Source organism: Ptychodera flava, chromosome 1 (assembly GCF_041260155.1).
Source record: "Ptychodera flava strain L36383 chromosome 1, AS_Pfla_20210202, whole genome shotgun sequence".
NCBI lineage: Eukaryota > Metazoa > Hemichordata > Enteropneusta > Ptychoderidae > Ptychodera > Ptychodera flava.
In genome coordinates this window covers 8,400,995-8,416,442 of record NC_091928.1, presented here as the reverse complement: position 1 = coordinate 8,416,442, position 15,448 = coordinate 8,400,995, and the positions used below count along the sequence as shown (strand labels likewise).

Below are 15,448 nucleotides of genomic sequence, written 5' to 3'. Positions count from 1 at the left end.
TCCCTAGAATGAAATTTATTGCTAATAAAATTATATTGTTTGGTCAAAGTAGAAGCACAATACAAAGTTTATGACGTTATTGCCCTGGCTAAATTGTCAAACGCAAATTAGATATCTGTAAAGTTACCGCTTTCATTCAGAAAATCAATCATATGAATCTCCCAAATATGAGAAAATATCGATTAATGATCTCTTAATTACGGCTGGTTTTCAACAAATTAATGAACTGCAGTGTGTTTCTCCTGTTTGATAGCTTTGTTTCTGAACAGGAATATTTACCAGCGACATTGTCAACATGGCATGAAACCAGAACTGTGTCAAAGTATGGCCACCTTTCATTATTCATTTACGACGCCTACGTCACTTGTAAGTTACCAATTAAACCCGACTAGGCTGGTACTGCCTGTGCCCGGTGCAAAGGTAACCCAACTGTGATAAAATTTGACTGCGGAGAAAAATACAACATGGTTTGTACCAGTAATTCTTACCCATTCATGTTTTTTTGTGTGTGTCCCCTGTATAGCTAATATGTGGTAAATCTTAAAAACAATCGTACGGTGCCAATAACCACAATGTCTGATGTGTGTATAAAATCAACAAGGCATCCATCATCCAATTTGTGAGCTTATAGTTGCATAAAGTATTAAATATACGACTGCTTTTTAATTATACTCAACACGTTAACCAGTTTATCTGAATTGCCATCTATCAAATAATTACATATTAAAAATAATGGAAGCCCGGTATCTGCGTACAGTTCCTGAATTCTGACAAAATCTAGATTCTCTGCAACATTTTGTGAAACCTACACAGCCTTCATCCAGTCTATGACACATGGCCTACTTTGAAATCACTGAAATGACAACATCAGTTAGTTGATGCTGTGTGTGCCATAGAGGATAGCTTCTGAAAACATGAATGACAAAATTTTTTCTTTTTAATCTTAAACATAATCGAAAGCCGTTTCCTTCAGCAGTGAGAATGCCACCATATCCTCCAGTGCAATCACATTTGATATGAAAGTCCCTCTTTGTTGTTCTGAGTATTATGGTACAACACTGTGTACACCGCCACACATCGAAAGCCCTGATGTGTACACGCAAGTTGGTTAAAAATTGACAAAGAAGGCCTAAAATAAACTGTGGCTATAAAATGTCATATTTATCTTGTTTTTATTAGTCTTCCCTGTTGACAAAGACCCATCATCAGTTGTGGGAGACACATACCCCCGTCACAACAGTCTGACGGTCGAGGTAGTTGAGGAGAGTGATGTCATTACGACAATGTTACATTAAAAGGAAGTTGTACCCAAACTTACCCATCAAGCATTCCCTGTTGAGCTTCTGTGGTCGGTAGATGTGATAACTGCGGCGGGTTGGGAGTGATGTAGCTCGACAGTGACGACGGCACCTGCATCTGCGGCTGCATCTGTGGCGGCACCGGCCTGGGCACGAGTGTCTGCACCTGTGTCGCCGGTTGCGTGTACAGGATCGGGGCACCGGGCGGTGGGGCAGCCATTGTTGCTTGGGGTGACGGCTGCTGTGGCTGTACCTGTGGCTGTGATTGGGACACATGGACTGGTCCATTCGTCAGCTCAGGCTTCACTTCTGGGGGTGAGTAGGGCTCTGAGCTGGAATCAGGAGGGGACTCTGGTAAAGTCCTGCAAAGAGTCCAAAGGACAGTGGTTAATAAATAAATCTATTCGTCGCTTCACAAAAACCTAGTGATCACAGCTGATATACCTACTATCTACATAAAATCTTTCCTTCAAAAATGTTGTTTAAAGTACAGCAGACACTCATACACTGTAAAAAACTAGTTCAAGGAACGAAACAAGAATTACCAGTAGTTTGTCATATAAAATCTCCTAACAGTGACATTTACAACAAGCAAATACCATGATATAAAACTGCAATCAAGATATGATTTACTGCTCTTAAACAGTTGACAAAAAAACAACTTGAATTTCACACACAGTATTCAAAAGGTTATGAGAAGGTGACCACTTGGTGGCGCTGTTCAATCTGGAGAACGTCACCACTGTTGGAACTCTTGTGGATGGGAGGCCAACGGACTTCCTCACACAACATTACAACCTTACAGTTTCAGTATAGATACTTCTAATCATGCAACTGATCAGGTATAAGCTGGAAGTTTTCATAAACTTCAACATTTTGCGTGTTTTAGAGGGTATATAGAAGCAATGGACTTCTTCTTTTTAGCAGTTCACACTTGACAAAAGGAAAACAATCATTACTCAGATTTTCTTGGCACAACAGAGGATGTGGTCACAATTTTTTATTGACTGTTACATATCTCCTACAACTAAATGACATTCCATTCACAGTCACTGCGAGTGTATACAATGGAACAGAAAGAAACTGTATATATTTTTGTGATGAATATATATATATTCACTTGGTACATGTGAAAACAACATATGATATAGGATTACACTGACAGAAAGATTGCTACAAGAAAGCATTTACAGCTGATGTAACCTTTTTGAAAAAAATGACAAATTGAGAAGCTGAGGACCAATTATGTAATGCTCTAGGGTGTTCTTAATCTATACCTGATACCATCACGTAGACATGATCAGCTGATTGCAAGAATTACCTTCTTTACTCCACTCAATGCAATGAAGTTTTTTTGATCCACAACACATTGATGACAGACACTAATCACAGCATTGGAAGCTCGAAGTATGGTATACACAGTTTTGTTTTCATACAGGAGAAACCATTCATTAACACTTCCCCCCTCATGACACAATGAAGGTCCATCTACCCTGTTGAGAATGGTAGGACCATTTACTCTGTTGAGAATGGTAGGACTGTTCCATGGTATTGGGTGAAAAAGGTTAAATTCGAGCACATACCTGCCAGACGTATTGACGTGAATGAGTATGGGTGGTCAAAAAAAAAATTCAATTTTATTGAAATTGTATTTCTGAACTGGGAGACCTCTGACAGAAATTCTGCCATCAATTTCATTTCAGAAAAAGATTTCTTGACAGCTATGTTTAAACTGTTACTGGCGAAGCTGACTGTTGCTAAGCAACTCGTTTATGGCAGTATTTTTAGCTCCTGGATTATTTGAACGGTAAAAAGACCAGTTCATCATTGAAAGTCATGCTAAGACATTGATACTTTCTATTGCACAGGAAAATGTCAAACGAAATTTGTCATTTTGTAGGTCTCTGCTCAATTGCATTCTTAGTCTTTTTGAAATTTTACTGTTGTGTACTGTTTCAATATTGCTTGTCCAAAAAAATAATGCTTTTTGTTTCTTGTCCTAGGCTTGTTATAAAAAATTATGCAGTAAGAATATTTTTTTTTTTTTATTTTTTTGGAGCTCAAAAGATAGAATGACCATAATTAAAACTATAGAAAAAGTAATGTTTATATACTATGGTGATTGTATGATACAGCAATGTTCGTTTTCAAAATGTACAAATGTGATTGTTCAAAAAGTAACCTGCACATTTCTCACTGTCATTTTTTTAATATTTTGTTTTTCGAGTGAATGTGAAAAAAGGCTGATGTGGTTAGTCTAGATCAACTGTAGCAAGCATGACAAACAAAATCTTTCCTTTTGTGGGCCCTGTTTGTAATCTGGCAAACAATTTAAGTTTGATTCTTTTCGAACTTTCCCCCCCCCCCAGGTTTCAATAGAGATAAGATATTTTACATAATGTCAAACACTCCAATTTCATTTTGGTTCAATATTTCAGTGTTTGTGTAAATCTAACATCACGGGATAAACACAATTTGTAAATTAATAAGCGGGACTCAAATTTCCTCTCCAAAAATGTAATGCAGTGCATGTTGTAGCATAGACCATTCTCGAGGGTCTATGGTTGTAGGAACAAGTTCAATTATACAACTCCATGCCAAGTGTTTGGCTGGCTTCAGCAGATAACAATTGACTATTTGTTCATTTGAGGAGAAAAAATATACACTTGAATCATGCCAAAGCAGGTACCACTTAATTATTGGAATATGTACAGGTAAAGAGATGTTGCAGAAGTAGCTACGAAGTTCAATGTCAAGACAGAATTTACTGAATATGTCAGATTCTTTGGAAATTCTAAACACAATCAGCAATAGGTTATATGGTATGCGTGCAATATCAACAGACACTGTGCATGCTTCCTTTTACCCTGTTTCCTTGTATAGAGGTCCATTACAGGTGAAAACAACCAGGTTTAATATAACCATAGTAAAGACTTAAAATAGGGGGTGGGGATGGGGGTGGGGATGGGGGGGTGGTGTCAAATCACTGAGGAAATGTCTCAGTAATACTGTTGATTAAAAGCCAAATGCTAATATCAAGTATGAATATTCATTGTCATGGTAATCATGACACCAGCACCTGTGCCCATTTTCCAGATCACACACTGAGCACAGGGGGGTGGTGAGTGTAAGACAGAACAGCCAATATTCTACCTGGTAGATCTGACCTGGCAGTGGTCAGACAGACCACAGTCACTTCACATACCTTTTGGCGCTGTGGTCACACTCACTGAAAGCCACTAAAATACTATTTCTCTAAAAATTCCTTCCTTGTACAGTACATATACAGTTGACACAGATTACTTTTTTGCACTTGCCGTCAGGAAAAATATTGTCTGATGAAATGTGATGTCTTTAGGGTGGTTCTATCCAGCTATGGGTGGTCAAAAACCACCCATAATTTCAAAGCAGATTAACACCGCCATATACACAAGGGGGATTAAATGATGCTGATCTCATATTCTTGTTTTGCATGAGTTGATATGAAACAGCCCCTGGCACTTTGGTTGAGGAAACGCTCTCAAAAAATGTTACCAGAAGTGTCGTTACAGGAACATATACATTGTATACAGCCAGACAGATGAATTCACTTGCTCCAAAACAATGCAGTCACAGTTAGGATAGTCACACACACTGCATCATCCTTCAATATGGACACCAGATTGAATATCATATTGTCAAACACTGTAATTCAACTCAAGTATGTTCTTAAGGTAGAACACGCCTTGGGGACAGATACATGTAGTTTGAATCTTAAATTTCTACAATTCTTTCCTGATCTACCACTTGTGGTGGCTCATTTTAAAGCTCTTGGAGAAGGAAAAATTTTCACTGTCTTTGTTTTTCGAAAATCCAAAGTTTAATTTTTCCCCATACAGTTAACACAGGAGTGGCGGCCATTTTAAATTTCAAATATCTCAAAGTGTTGGGTTATTTCTTTTGCTAGTTACAAGTTTTGCATGGTGACCCCCGATTTTTATCGTTGATTTGGTAAGAGAATTAAATGGTTGAAAGTTTCATCCAGGAAACTCTGAGCAAAAGCTTAAGTCGTTCACGTTAGAGGTGCATACTACCCTAATTTTGCCATGATTGACCACATCCCACATCATCGGTATGTCAGTGTAAATTTTTTGCACTGTTACAAGTCACGTAACAACATACACAGTCAGAGAGAAAATAGGTGCATGTTGCCATGGATGTACATAAATTTCACACAGAAAGTCTGTCGCCATGGATAGGAAAATATCAAACGTATCTATCAGTCTTATTACATGTACATATGCAATGAAAACAACATACAAGAACCGCTGCCACACCTACAGTAGTAATACTCGGTACATCACTGAGAATGGTACTTAGCCTGTTAAGACTTGCAGTACTAAATAACTTGTGGTGTATATTTGTGAGTATACTAAAATACTGGCAGAGGAAAAACTTTGCAAAGCTTGTACTAGCTGACATCATTTCGACCCCTGAATATTGACAAACACCACAAATACTTGTACTGTATGTTTCTAAATGGCTACCGGCACCTGTCAGCCTTACTGTTGATAATCAAAAATGTCACGATGGTCAGTCGGTCAACCTGAGAGAGGCTTAGCATGTTGGAGGAAATCATTTTGGCAATTTAATTTCCATAAATAAGTCTGGACACAGAGGGGTTCAACTGTTCTTTTAGTATCGCATGATATACGATAATGCAGAGAGCGGTGGCTTTGGCTGCGTATCAGGTTTATATGGGATAGAGTACAGATACTGGTAGTACATACATGTTGTCCATACATTGCACTGCACAAGCCTAGATTAAGAAATGCATGAAAACAAAAAGCTACAACAGACGAACAACACAGCATTGATACATTAACCCTTTGAGCGCCGTAATTTTTTCCCGCCAAATTTTAGTGCAACATTTTACCAATTTTTATGAATTTTTCTGTAATTTTTTTATAATTTTGGAACAAATGGTCATTTCATGTCATTCGCTACAGCTATTTCTGAAAATTTTTGGCAAAAAAAAAGGAAAAATTGGCTAGGGTTTATTTTATAAAGGGGACAAAAATAGACTTTGGCGCTCAAAGGGTTAACATCTACTGGACACGAGATCAAGAATGCAAAATACACTGAGCCGAGAATACTGTCAGCAATACGGGTGTGATAGCATTAAATATTAAACCACATACTGTGAACACTTTGGGTGCATACCTCATGTTTATTACTTTTGTTTTAAGATATCCATAGCTACAGTAGGCACAGTGTGTTTGCCATTTGACCCCTGAAGTTTATAACAAACTGTTAAATAGTGTAGGTACATGTATGCTCCTGTATAAAATATTATCTGTCTATCTATGACACTATACACACAAACACACACACAGATGTAGATCGTGTACATTGTATTGCATATACCGTATATACATGTACACATATAAGGGCTGTCAATGCTTTTCAGTATAGAAGGATACAAGTGAAAGAACAGGAGGGTATGTACAGCCTTGTGAAGTAGAGCAAGGCATGCGTGCAAGTGCATGCGGGGGGGGGGGGGGGGGGGGGGGGTGAGGAGGGGGGTGTCCCCCTCCTGAACCTGAAGCTTTTCTCATTATTCATCTTCAATTGGTGGCCTTTGGTGGCACTTTTGAGGGCAATTTACTGTCAATTTTAACATAACTGAGGTATCGAAAGTAACATGAAATTGGATCTTGTGAAATAAATTATGAAAGACAAACAGGAAGTATTACAGAATATTACAATCAGTGGCCTGTGGTGGCACTTTTGAGGGCAATTTACTGTCAATTTTAACATAACTGAAGTATCAAAAGTAACATGAAATTGGATCTTGTGAAATAAATTATGAAAGACAAACAGAAAGTATTACAGAGTTTATATATTTATCGATACACCAGGTTATTATTATTTGCATATACAAATTCTGTTGAATTACAACCTGCTTAATAAAGATCATAATCTGAACCATAATCAGAATCACTGGAGTACTCATCTAAGCCCAAGGCTTGTATGGCAGTACCAGCTGACAATACCTCAATATTGTGTGATTCTCAGGCTGATGAAACAGTAGCTTCAGAAACTACATCTGCAAAAACTATTTCTTCAGATGTAGCTTCAGAAACTACACCTGCAGAAACTATTTCTTAAGAAACAACATCTGCAGAAAGTAATTCAACAATTGTAATACGTTCCCATTCAAAAACAGCTAATCGTAATTTAAAAAAATCTTGTCCCCACTGCAAAACTGATGTCGTACCGACAGAAATTTCCGATCTACGTCTGGCTGACACTGCTGAAATTTCACTTTGTCTGTTTCAAGACCTCTCCTCAAAGTTACCGGCTATGAATTCCTTACTTAACGTTGAGGCTTGGTTGGTTGCTTGTCAGTATTATGACACTGTAACCCTTCACTGGATCTGAAGTACATGTAAATTTAAGGTTCAATGTTACAGCAGGGTGTTTTAGTATTTTCACAAATGGGAACGGAAAAATCCAAGCAAAACATAGCTCGAAACTTCAAATTACACTGATGGCTCAGTCTGATTCGCAAAGCCATAGATCTTGTCATTAGGAGCAGCCATGGAAGAAACCCATGGAGCTGGTTGTATTTCATGACTTTGGTGGCCGTGTGGGGTACTGGGTCAAGTACACAGCAGTGACCTGACAGCAAGCTTGTTGTGGTCATAAATCAGGAGGGGAATATACGACATTGCAGTGTTGATAGGAGATCAGGAAGGACTGTATAGTTAAAGAGGAGGAGGCAAAGAATGACGAAGCAGTCAAAGATGGATGGAAAAGCAGAGAATCAAGGCGGGAGAAGGCTAAAAGGGAGAAGGAGAGACAGATTGGGAGGGAGGGAGGACAAGGAATGGGAGAGACTAAGGAACAAAAGAGGAGGGCAGGGGAAGCAGGAAAGAGGGTAGATAAATAGAGGGACTGAATGAGAAATACTGGTATTTAATTCTGGTGGTATGTTGAGCAATGTTAAGACTACACAAAATGACATCAAATATCAGCAGAGATTGAACTGCATTTGACAGCCGTGAAAGAATGAAAGTATTAACGTTGCTCAAATATCACGCAACAATTTCCTCACAGCTGTGATAAGTGGTGTCAAGACAGCATGGTGCAACCAATTCATGACAACATGGGGAAATATCTTGTGTTAGGCAGTAATGGTACGCCAAGATACCATTTCATAAATGTTATGCTAAAACTCACCAAACATTGTCCAACAAGTTGTGGAACCTCGTGACTCCTTTCTACCCAAGATGATAAGACTGAATTAAAATTGTTTTCAACACACAAAAGGAATTGATAGATGTTGTGGTAAAAATCGTGAAGGTTGGCTCTGTATTGTACCAGGATGTAGCTAACCCTTGACCTGTCTCCTCATTCAAAATTACTGACTGAACTGTACATACTAACAAAATCAACCACTGCTCGTTTCTTTTATGAATTAGCTTGTTATGCATCTGTCTAAACAACAACAACTGTTTTGTTGTGAAATACCGGTACAAAGATCAGATTACTTTGAATTTAAATATACCTAGAGGTAAAGATCTGTACTGACTATACATCAGAAAATAAAATACATTAATTATTGTCAAACAATATGCCAATGAAAATGCTAAATAATTTCAACAGTAGAAAGAGCAAAAATCTAGAATTCTATCTGGTAGCATTTGTTGCCATTTGCTTTCACTGTTTAGGTGGGTCACCATTCTCACATAATATTACATGACAAAGGTTATTCATAATACACATGTTTAAGATATTCAAGAGTTAATGTTGCTGGCCTTACAAGGAAGTTCATAATAAAATATCGGCTATCTTCGAATGGACATGGTGTTACTGAGTGTCATACGTAATGAAAGAAGTAGACAGGAAATGATGTCATTCAGTGTCAGAGGTCACAGCATCTCTCAGGAAAATTATGATGTCATGATTATTTCAGTGAGATTTTCCCCTTAGGATAGAAAGCCCCTTCAGGACAGATTTTCTAACTCTCACATTTTTACAATTCTATTCTGGTCTACTGCTTGTGAGGGTCATTTTGAAACGCTTGGAGTACGTATAGTATTAATTTCGTGAAAAATCAAAAATTTTATTTTTCCCACAGAGTTAATTTCAAATATCCATCAACATTAGGTAATTTGTATCTCTAATACCAAAACTTGCACGGTGACCTCTGAATTTAATTCTTGCTGCTGTCAAGAGGATGGGTGAAAGCTTTATGAGGAAAATGTTTGAGCAAAAGTTAAAGTTTGAGGCTCATACTGCCTGAGAGATTTACCATTGAAAGTTACACAAGCATGAATGTATAATATTTCTCCAGAGTCATACACTTTCGCTTCTTCACACATTTACGCCAAAAGTATACAGAAGTTGTAAAATAATTTTCAACTACCATTTTCTGGCTACTGTGTTCTGGCACACCACATTGACCCTGGTGAACAAACAGGAATTTGACAAGAATTTGGCACAGATGCATTTTCAAGTCCAGCCATCAATTTTGTCATTCAACACAGCATCTGAAACTTTCGACGTTTTGACCTTTTTGACCTTGGTGTTAGCTTATTTTGCCCATATTTGGAACCTGAAACCAAAGACCTCTTTCTCCATCTTGACATCTAGCAATATCATTCAGACGAAATTTTGTTATCTCATGTCGTAACCACTTAAATTTGGTTTGGAACTGTTACATGTGTTTTGTCAGGGTTAGGGACGATTAGATATGATGTGCCGTATCAGTTCAATTGTCCCCAAGTAGGTTTACATTTAATTAGATATAACTAGGGGAACCCTGGTAAAATTTACCAAGGTACCTGGCAGCCTAAACTATGGTACAACACAGGTTACTCCAACACCCATGAAAGTACAGAGGGGTATGAGCAAAATAACATTAAACTAGATCCAGACCCTTTTTTTTGCTCTGTAGTTCTCAATTTGAAGCGTCATCATGCATTTTGTCTATACGCATGGTTGCATGAGTACCAGTACATGTGAATGAGAGACTGTCATGGCTGATGAACTACGGATAGTACATTAACATGTCAAAACACCATTGGTTAAAATTTCTGAGATACGGTTGGCCATGCAGCTATTAGATAACATGTACCTGTATATTATGACAGACAGACTGACTGTTCTGTACACACACACACACACATGCACACCATAGTCCACGCATTTACTTACCCTGGTTGAAATGTAAGGAACTCTTTATTCTCAGGTACTGAGACGTTCAAATTTTTGTGAAAATTGTTGTCCACGTTTTGCTTCAAGCTGACGGTGTGTGGCTGGTTTATCAATTGCTGCTTGGAAACAATGTTGATGGGTGAACTTGTCTCCATGGGAGGTAGCGGTGGAGGCGGTGGATTGCTAAACTGCACTGGTGTCTGCTGGGTGATATCGGGGAAATATCTGTTGTGACAAACAGAGAAATGTATCAGTGTAAAAAACTGAGAAGACTTGCTATTGAAGAAAAATTATGAGAGTAAAAGCAGGACAGTAGATGTACATTAAGAAGTCTTGGATGTAGAAAATAGATGGCAGTCAGCAACAACAACTGGCTGTCAGCTAAAATTTGCTGGCTGTGAAAATGTAGTTTTAGTAAAAAATCAGGACATTTTGCACAAACTTAATGTGCACATACAATACTTGTAATCGCCGGTATTTTTATTTTTGCCACCTGCAACCAATATTTTCTAAATCCCTGGAAGTGTCCGGAAATACTATTACTTGAAAAGATTTTGCATGGACAAATAATGCCTGAAATATTTTTTTAAGGAAAAAGCCACGTTTCATTTAATTTTGTGATACTTGAAGTTTTTGCAATCAATATAATTAAAAACTTGATGAATTGATTTCAAGGCACCATGTTGTATGTCAGCGCTGTAAAATATGCATATTAACATCAATTTACCAATGAGCATGGCATACATTGATAGAACAGTGAAAAAAAAATGCTCTGTGACAAAAATTTATACACAGGAAATTGCAGTGCTGTCTGCTTCACAATAAAGCATGGTGTTAATACACCCATGTTTGATTTAGGAAGAAGTACAAGGCTAGCAGAGAACAGTGCACCGGAATCAAACAAAGGGAAACGTCTCCGGTGTTTATCACATACGTGCTGACATACAGGTACTTGTCTTTCATGTGGAAAAGAAAAGTTGGTACAACGTACAAATATTTCTGAAGCAGAACTACACTTGTTTCAATACAACTCTCGATGTTTTTTTCCGGCAGGGCTCCCATCTAACAAGTTGGTAAAAAGCAGGAGTGAGCTAAAACTGACACAAATATTTATGGCATATTATGGCTGGTCACTGAGGTCAATAACACCATACCAATATACAGTATTTGCATTTTTCAGGGCCTACAAATGTTCAAGTCTTTGTTACAAACAAACCATATAATATGGGATAGCCTAGGCTTTGTCCCTATGCACTTTCAACCAACTTTACCTTCTGGTGACAGAAGACCTTGGCAGGATAAGGGTTATGATTCTTAAAGTACAGTTTAATTTCCCTTTCAAGTTCATCACTGTACCTCACAATGGAGGCAAAAAGAAAATTATTCCTACTTTTCTGGACTATGAAAGAAGTTATATAAGAATATCTTGGGAAATTCAACAAATTTCAGTATGTCAAGGTTCAAACATACTCTTCTTTCCATGCTAATTCAAATTGTACAAAATCCTGCTTTATATTATATAAATTACACCCTTAGAGATAACCACATAAAAAATAATAAATCCTGACACCTGTGATATTTGAAAATAATACGACAAGTTAATTTACAGTAATCTCCAGTAATGTTTGCATTTTCTTCATTTATTTCCAAATTTCATCAATTCATCTCACAGTTTGTCCTCATCAATATTGAAGCAAACTATAAACTATTGAAAATGGGTGTTCTGTTATTACGGGCCTTCAGGCAATATGATAATTCACTAGTAATAGTCTCTTAATTAGTTGGGTGTGACGCATTAAAAAAGCAGCAATATTTAGCGAAATCATGCATGATTTTTAAAAAATGCTGTAAAGCAATTTACGGTTGAACCTGGATTTAAATTGACCAGGTCAGGCTACAGGAAACACAACCATTTATTGTCTTTTGGCCTGACATAGAATATTGTCAAGGAGCATGATGTATATTTTGCATTCAGTTTCAATGCCTTTCTTTGTTTGACAATTTACTATAATTTTGAAAAGTTTTTCAGCCCATACAAAAGATATGACCTGTGGTGCCTTTAACAATTGTTGCTGAAATTACTGGGTTATACATTCCTGTGTGACTAAGCTTTCTGAAAACACTCTTTGTATAAGCGGCTTAACACCATCAGCAAATAGGCAGAACAGACAGACCACCCCCCCTTTGACCCGGCTTCAACCCAGCCATCACCACTTAAATCCCCATGTATAATATCCCCAATTGTTTTCCAGTCATTTTTAGACCATACCATGTGATTTATGGGGGTGAGAAAGTCAACAAGTGGCAAAGACATCTATCTTTTGACATTTTTGTAGTCTTGTGTAACAGGTTTGACCTTGTTTGCTTACACATTAAACAGATTAGTCAATCATTGATTTCAAATTATTGACATTACGCTTTCTGGTTATCTGTACAGTTATCTATACACATCATTTAATAATGCAAACAACTACTATCACAGCAGGCAGGGATGTCTTTCCATTACCTCGTTATCAACTATCCTGAGGACGGCTACAGACATTTCACAATTTCTCTCAACTCCCATGATGCCATACCAAGGTATGGAATCAAAAGGCTTGGGATGCAGAGTGTGATGTGATATGAGTTACTGGTCATTTGTAGACGTAACAGAGGAGTAGTCACATATGAACAAAGTCTGAATTATGATACAATAGAGTAGGGGAGAATGAGATCATATTTGTAGATTGAGCTCACAGTTCTACACCTTTTCTACACTTTACTTCATGATTTGATGAAGTCTTTATTGACGTACGCAAGTGAATGGCTCCTAGCTGTAGTGAATGACCTAGACCCTGTTGACAAAATATTACCATTTACAGAACTTTAAATCTTTCCTTTCAAAATCAAGAATGAAAATTGGGGTAACCATGCAACATTTAGTATGATAGAAATAAATTACTTATAATATTTGAAATTCAAAATGGCTGCCATTTCTACATGAAATTTTTGATGTTTACAAAAATAAGCCGGTGAAAAATTTGTTTACTCGACGAGTATCAAAATGAGCCCCAACAAGTGACAGACCAAAAATATATTGTAAAAGTTTGTCCCTGAGGCACATTCTACCTTACAGAACTTTTTGATCATTTATTTCCTTTACCGTACATCAATGTATTTTAGCTAATTGCTTTTCATCCAGAAACCAAAATAAGATTAACCGTCAAACACAATGACTGGCCTACAAATGAATACTCATTATACAGAAGTGCTCAAAACCTTGAAGATGATGACGCGACTATAGACGGCTTACGGTCGGCATGGCGATGTCTCCAAACATGACAACAGTTCCCCGACAGAGTGGTAAGCTTTTATTGCTGCGTCACTCTGGATAATCCACTTTGCCAACGTAGCTTGCATACAGATCAGGCTTGGCTGGTGAAATCAATTCCGTACCAGGGCAAGAATGAAGTGGGCTAAATGATAACTGGAAGTTTGAAATCATACCTTATGAGGAATTTGAAAACTTACACACGTAAAATCACAAATGCCCATTGATTATCAGTGCAGCTTTCTACCATTACTCCCACCTTTTTGTTGAGAAGTATCTCGTCAACAAATTTACAACAGTCACTGTAGTTTTGATTGAAAAAGCAACGTTCCTTTGCGGACTAAAATTTAAAATTCATGAAGAAATGTTCACTTATCAATAGTCGGATTAGGACATCATTACCAGCATAAACAAAGTCACAACTTTGGGAACTTTGTGTTGTACCTGCCTTTGAACCAATTTGCTGCATTTCCCTGAAGACAGGTCTATACACACAAGTGAAAACTATGGGTTTGGTCCACACCATGGTGGTGAAAGGGTTAAAGGGAGGAGGTCGTCAGAACTGCACTCAAAGGTCGCTCGGTACCCCTACGACCAATGTAAATACTGTATCCAAGGTACATTCAATTTGATGAAAGTTAAAACATGTCTGTCATCGTGTACATCGTAAAATTTAAATATTGCAGCTATGTTGACACGATGCATCTATATACAGTGCATGAAATACATTGTTTGTAAACACGAAAGTCACACATGCACAGTTCCAATGACTGCCTCCCTTTAATTAACAAGGACTCTCAGCGCTGTCAAAGCATTGAGCAACTTGCACTTCGTAGCCAGTTGTTCGGTTCAAATATGACAAAATAAGCCAAAATAATACAGAACATCCAGCAAAATGATAAGGAAATAGACTGTTGTTGAAATGGAAATGTTGATGCGAAGCTGAGGCTTGGAAAACAAACACTAAAATAGAAAGAACTTGCTGCAGGTAACGCCCATCATAAGTTTATATATATGCTGGTACAACAACAATAATTTAATTAATAATGTATGCAGGGTACACCAGCAAGGTTTTTCTTAAACAACATTGCCTAATTAAAGCATGGTGAGATGTAGAATATTATAAATGTACATGTAGTTTCTAATGTAAAGTAGAATTTATGCGGCTAGTACATGTATCTTTGTGAGGGCTACGCGTTGTTTCCCCAGGATTATTTGAAGTATCAATGTGCCACGATAAGCTTTGTTTCATCAAAAAAAAAAATTCCCTTCTTGAAAAAGCCAAAGGGAACTTCAGTAACTGTATACAGGAATATGGTCATGCAGCCTATCAACATTTCAAGAATTGTTTTACATCAGATAACATGATTATCCTGATTGAGAATTACAATTAGTTCCTCCACTTGATATGTTTACATTGTCTTTGTATTCAACTTTTGTCATGGTATAGCTAATTATCTTAATCACTGTGCACTAAGCTGAGCATGTACAGGAGGGTTGTTTAATGTCGCCTAGGGGACAGATACACTGTATTCGGACTAAAACTTGTCACAGTACTTTACTGGTGTACAGGGGGCTCCTTTTTTGAAACTCTTGGAGTTAGAAACGTTTTCATTGTGATAGTTTTTTGAAAATT

General features: G+C 37.5%; 1 protein-coding gene across 2 annotated transcripts in view; it reads right to left on the bottom strand.

The window, feature by feature from the left end:
* The window catches only part of LOC139129397 (myelin regulatory factor-like), a 63,295-nt gene that overhangs the window by 32,392 nt on the left and 15,455 nt on the right, over nucleotides 1–15,448 (bottom strand). For both annotated transcript variants that reach the window (XM_070695029.1, XM_070695038.1), the window contains exons 3-4: nucleotides 10,503–10,727; nucleotides 1,319–1,660 (exon numbers count right to left, since the gene is read on the bottom strand). In XM_070695029.1, coding sequence (XP_070551130.1) covers nucleotides 1,319–1,660; nucleotides 10,503–10,727 — 567 coding nt within the window. The remainder of the gene's footprint in view (nucleotides 1–1,318; nucleotides 1,661–10,502; nucleotides 10,728–15,448) is intronic.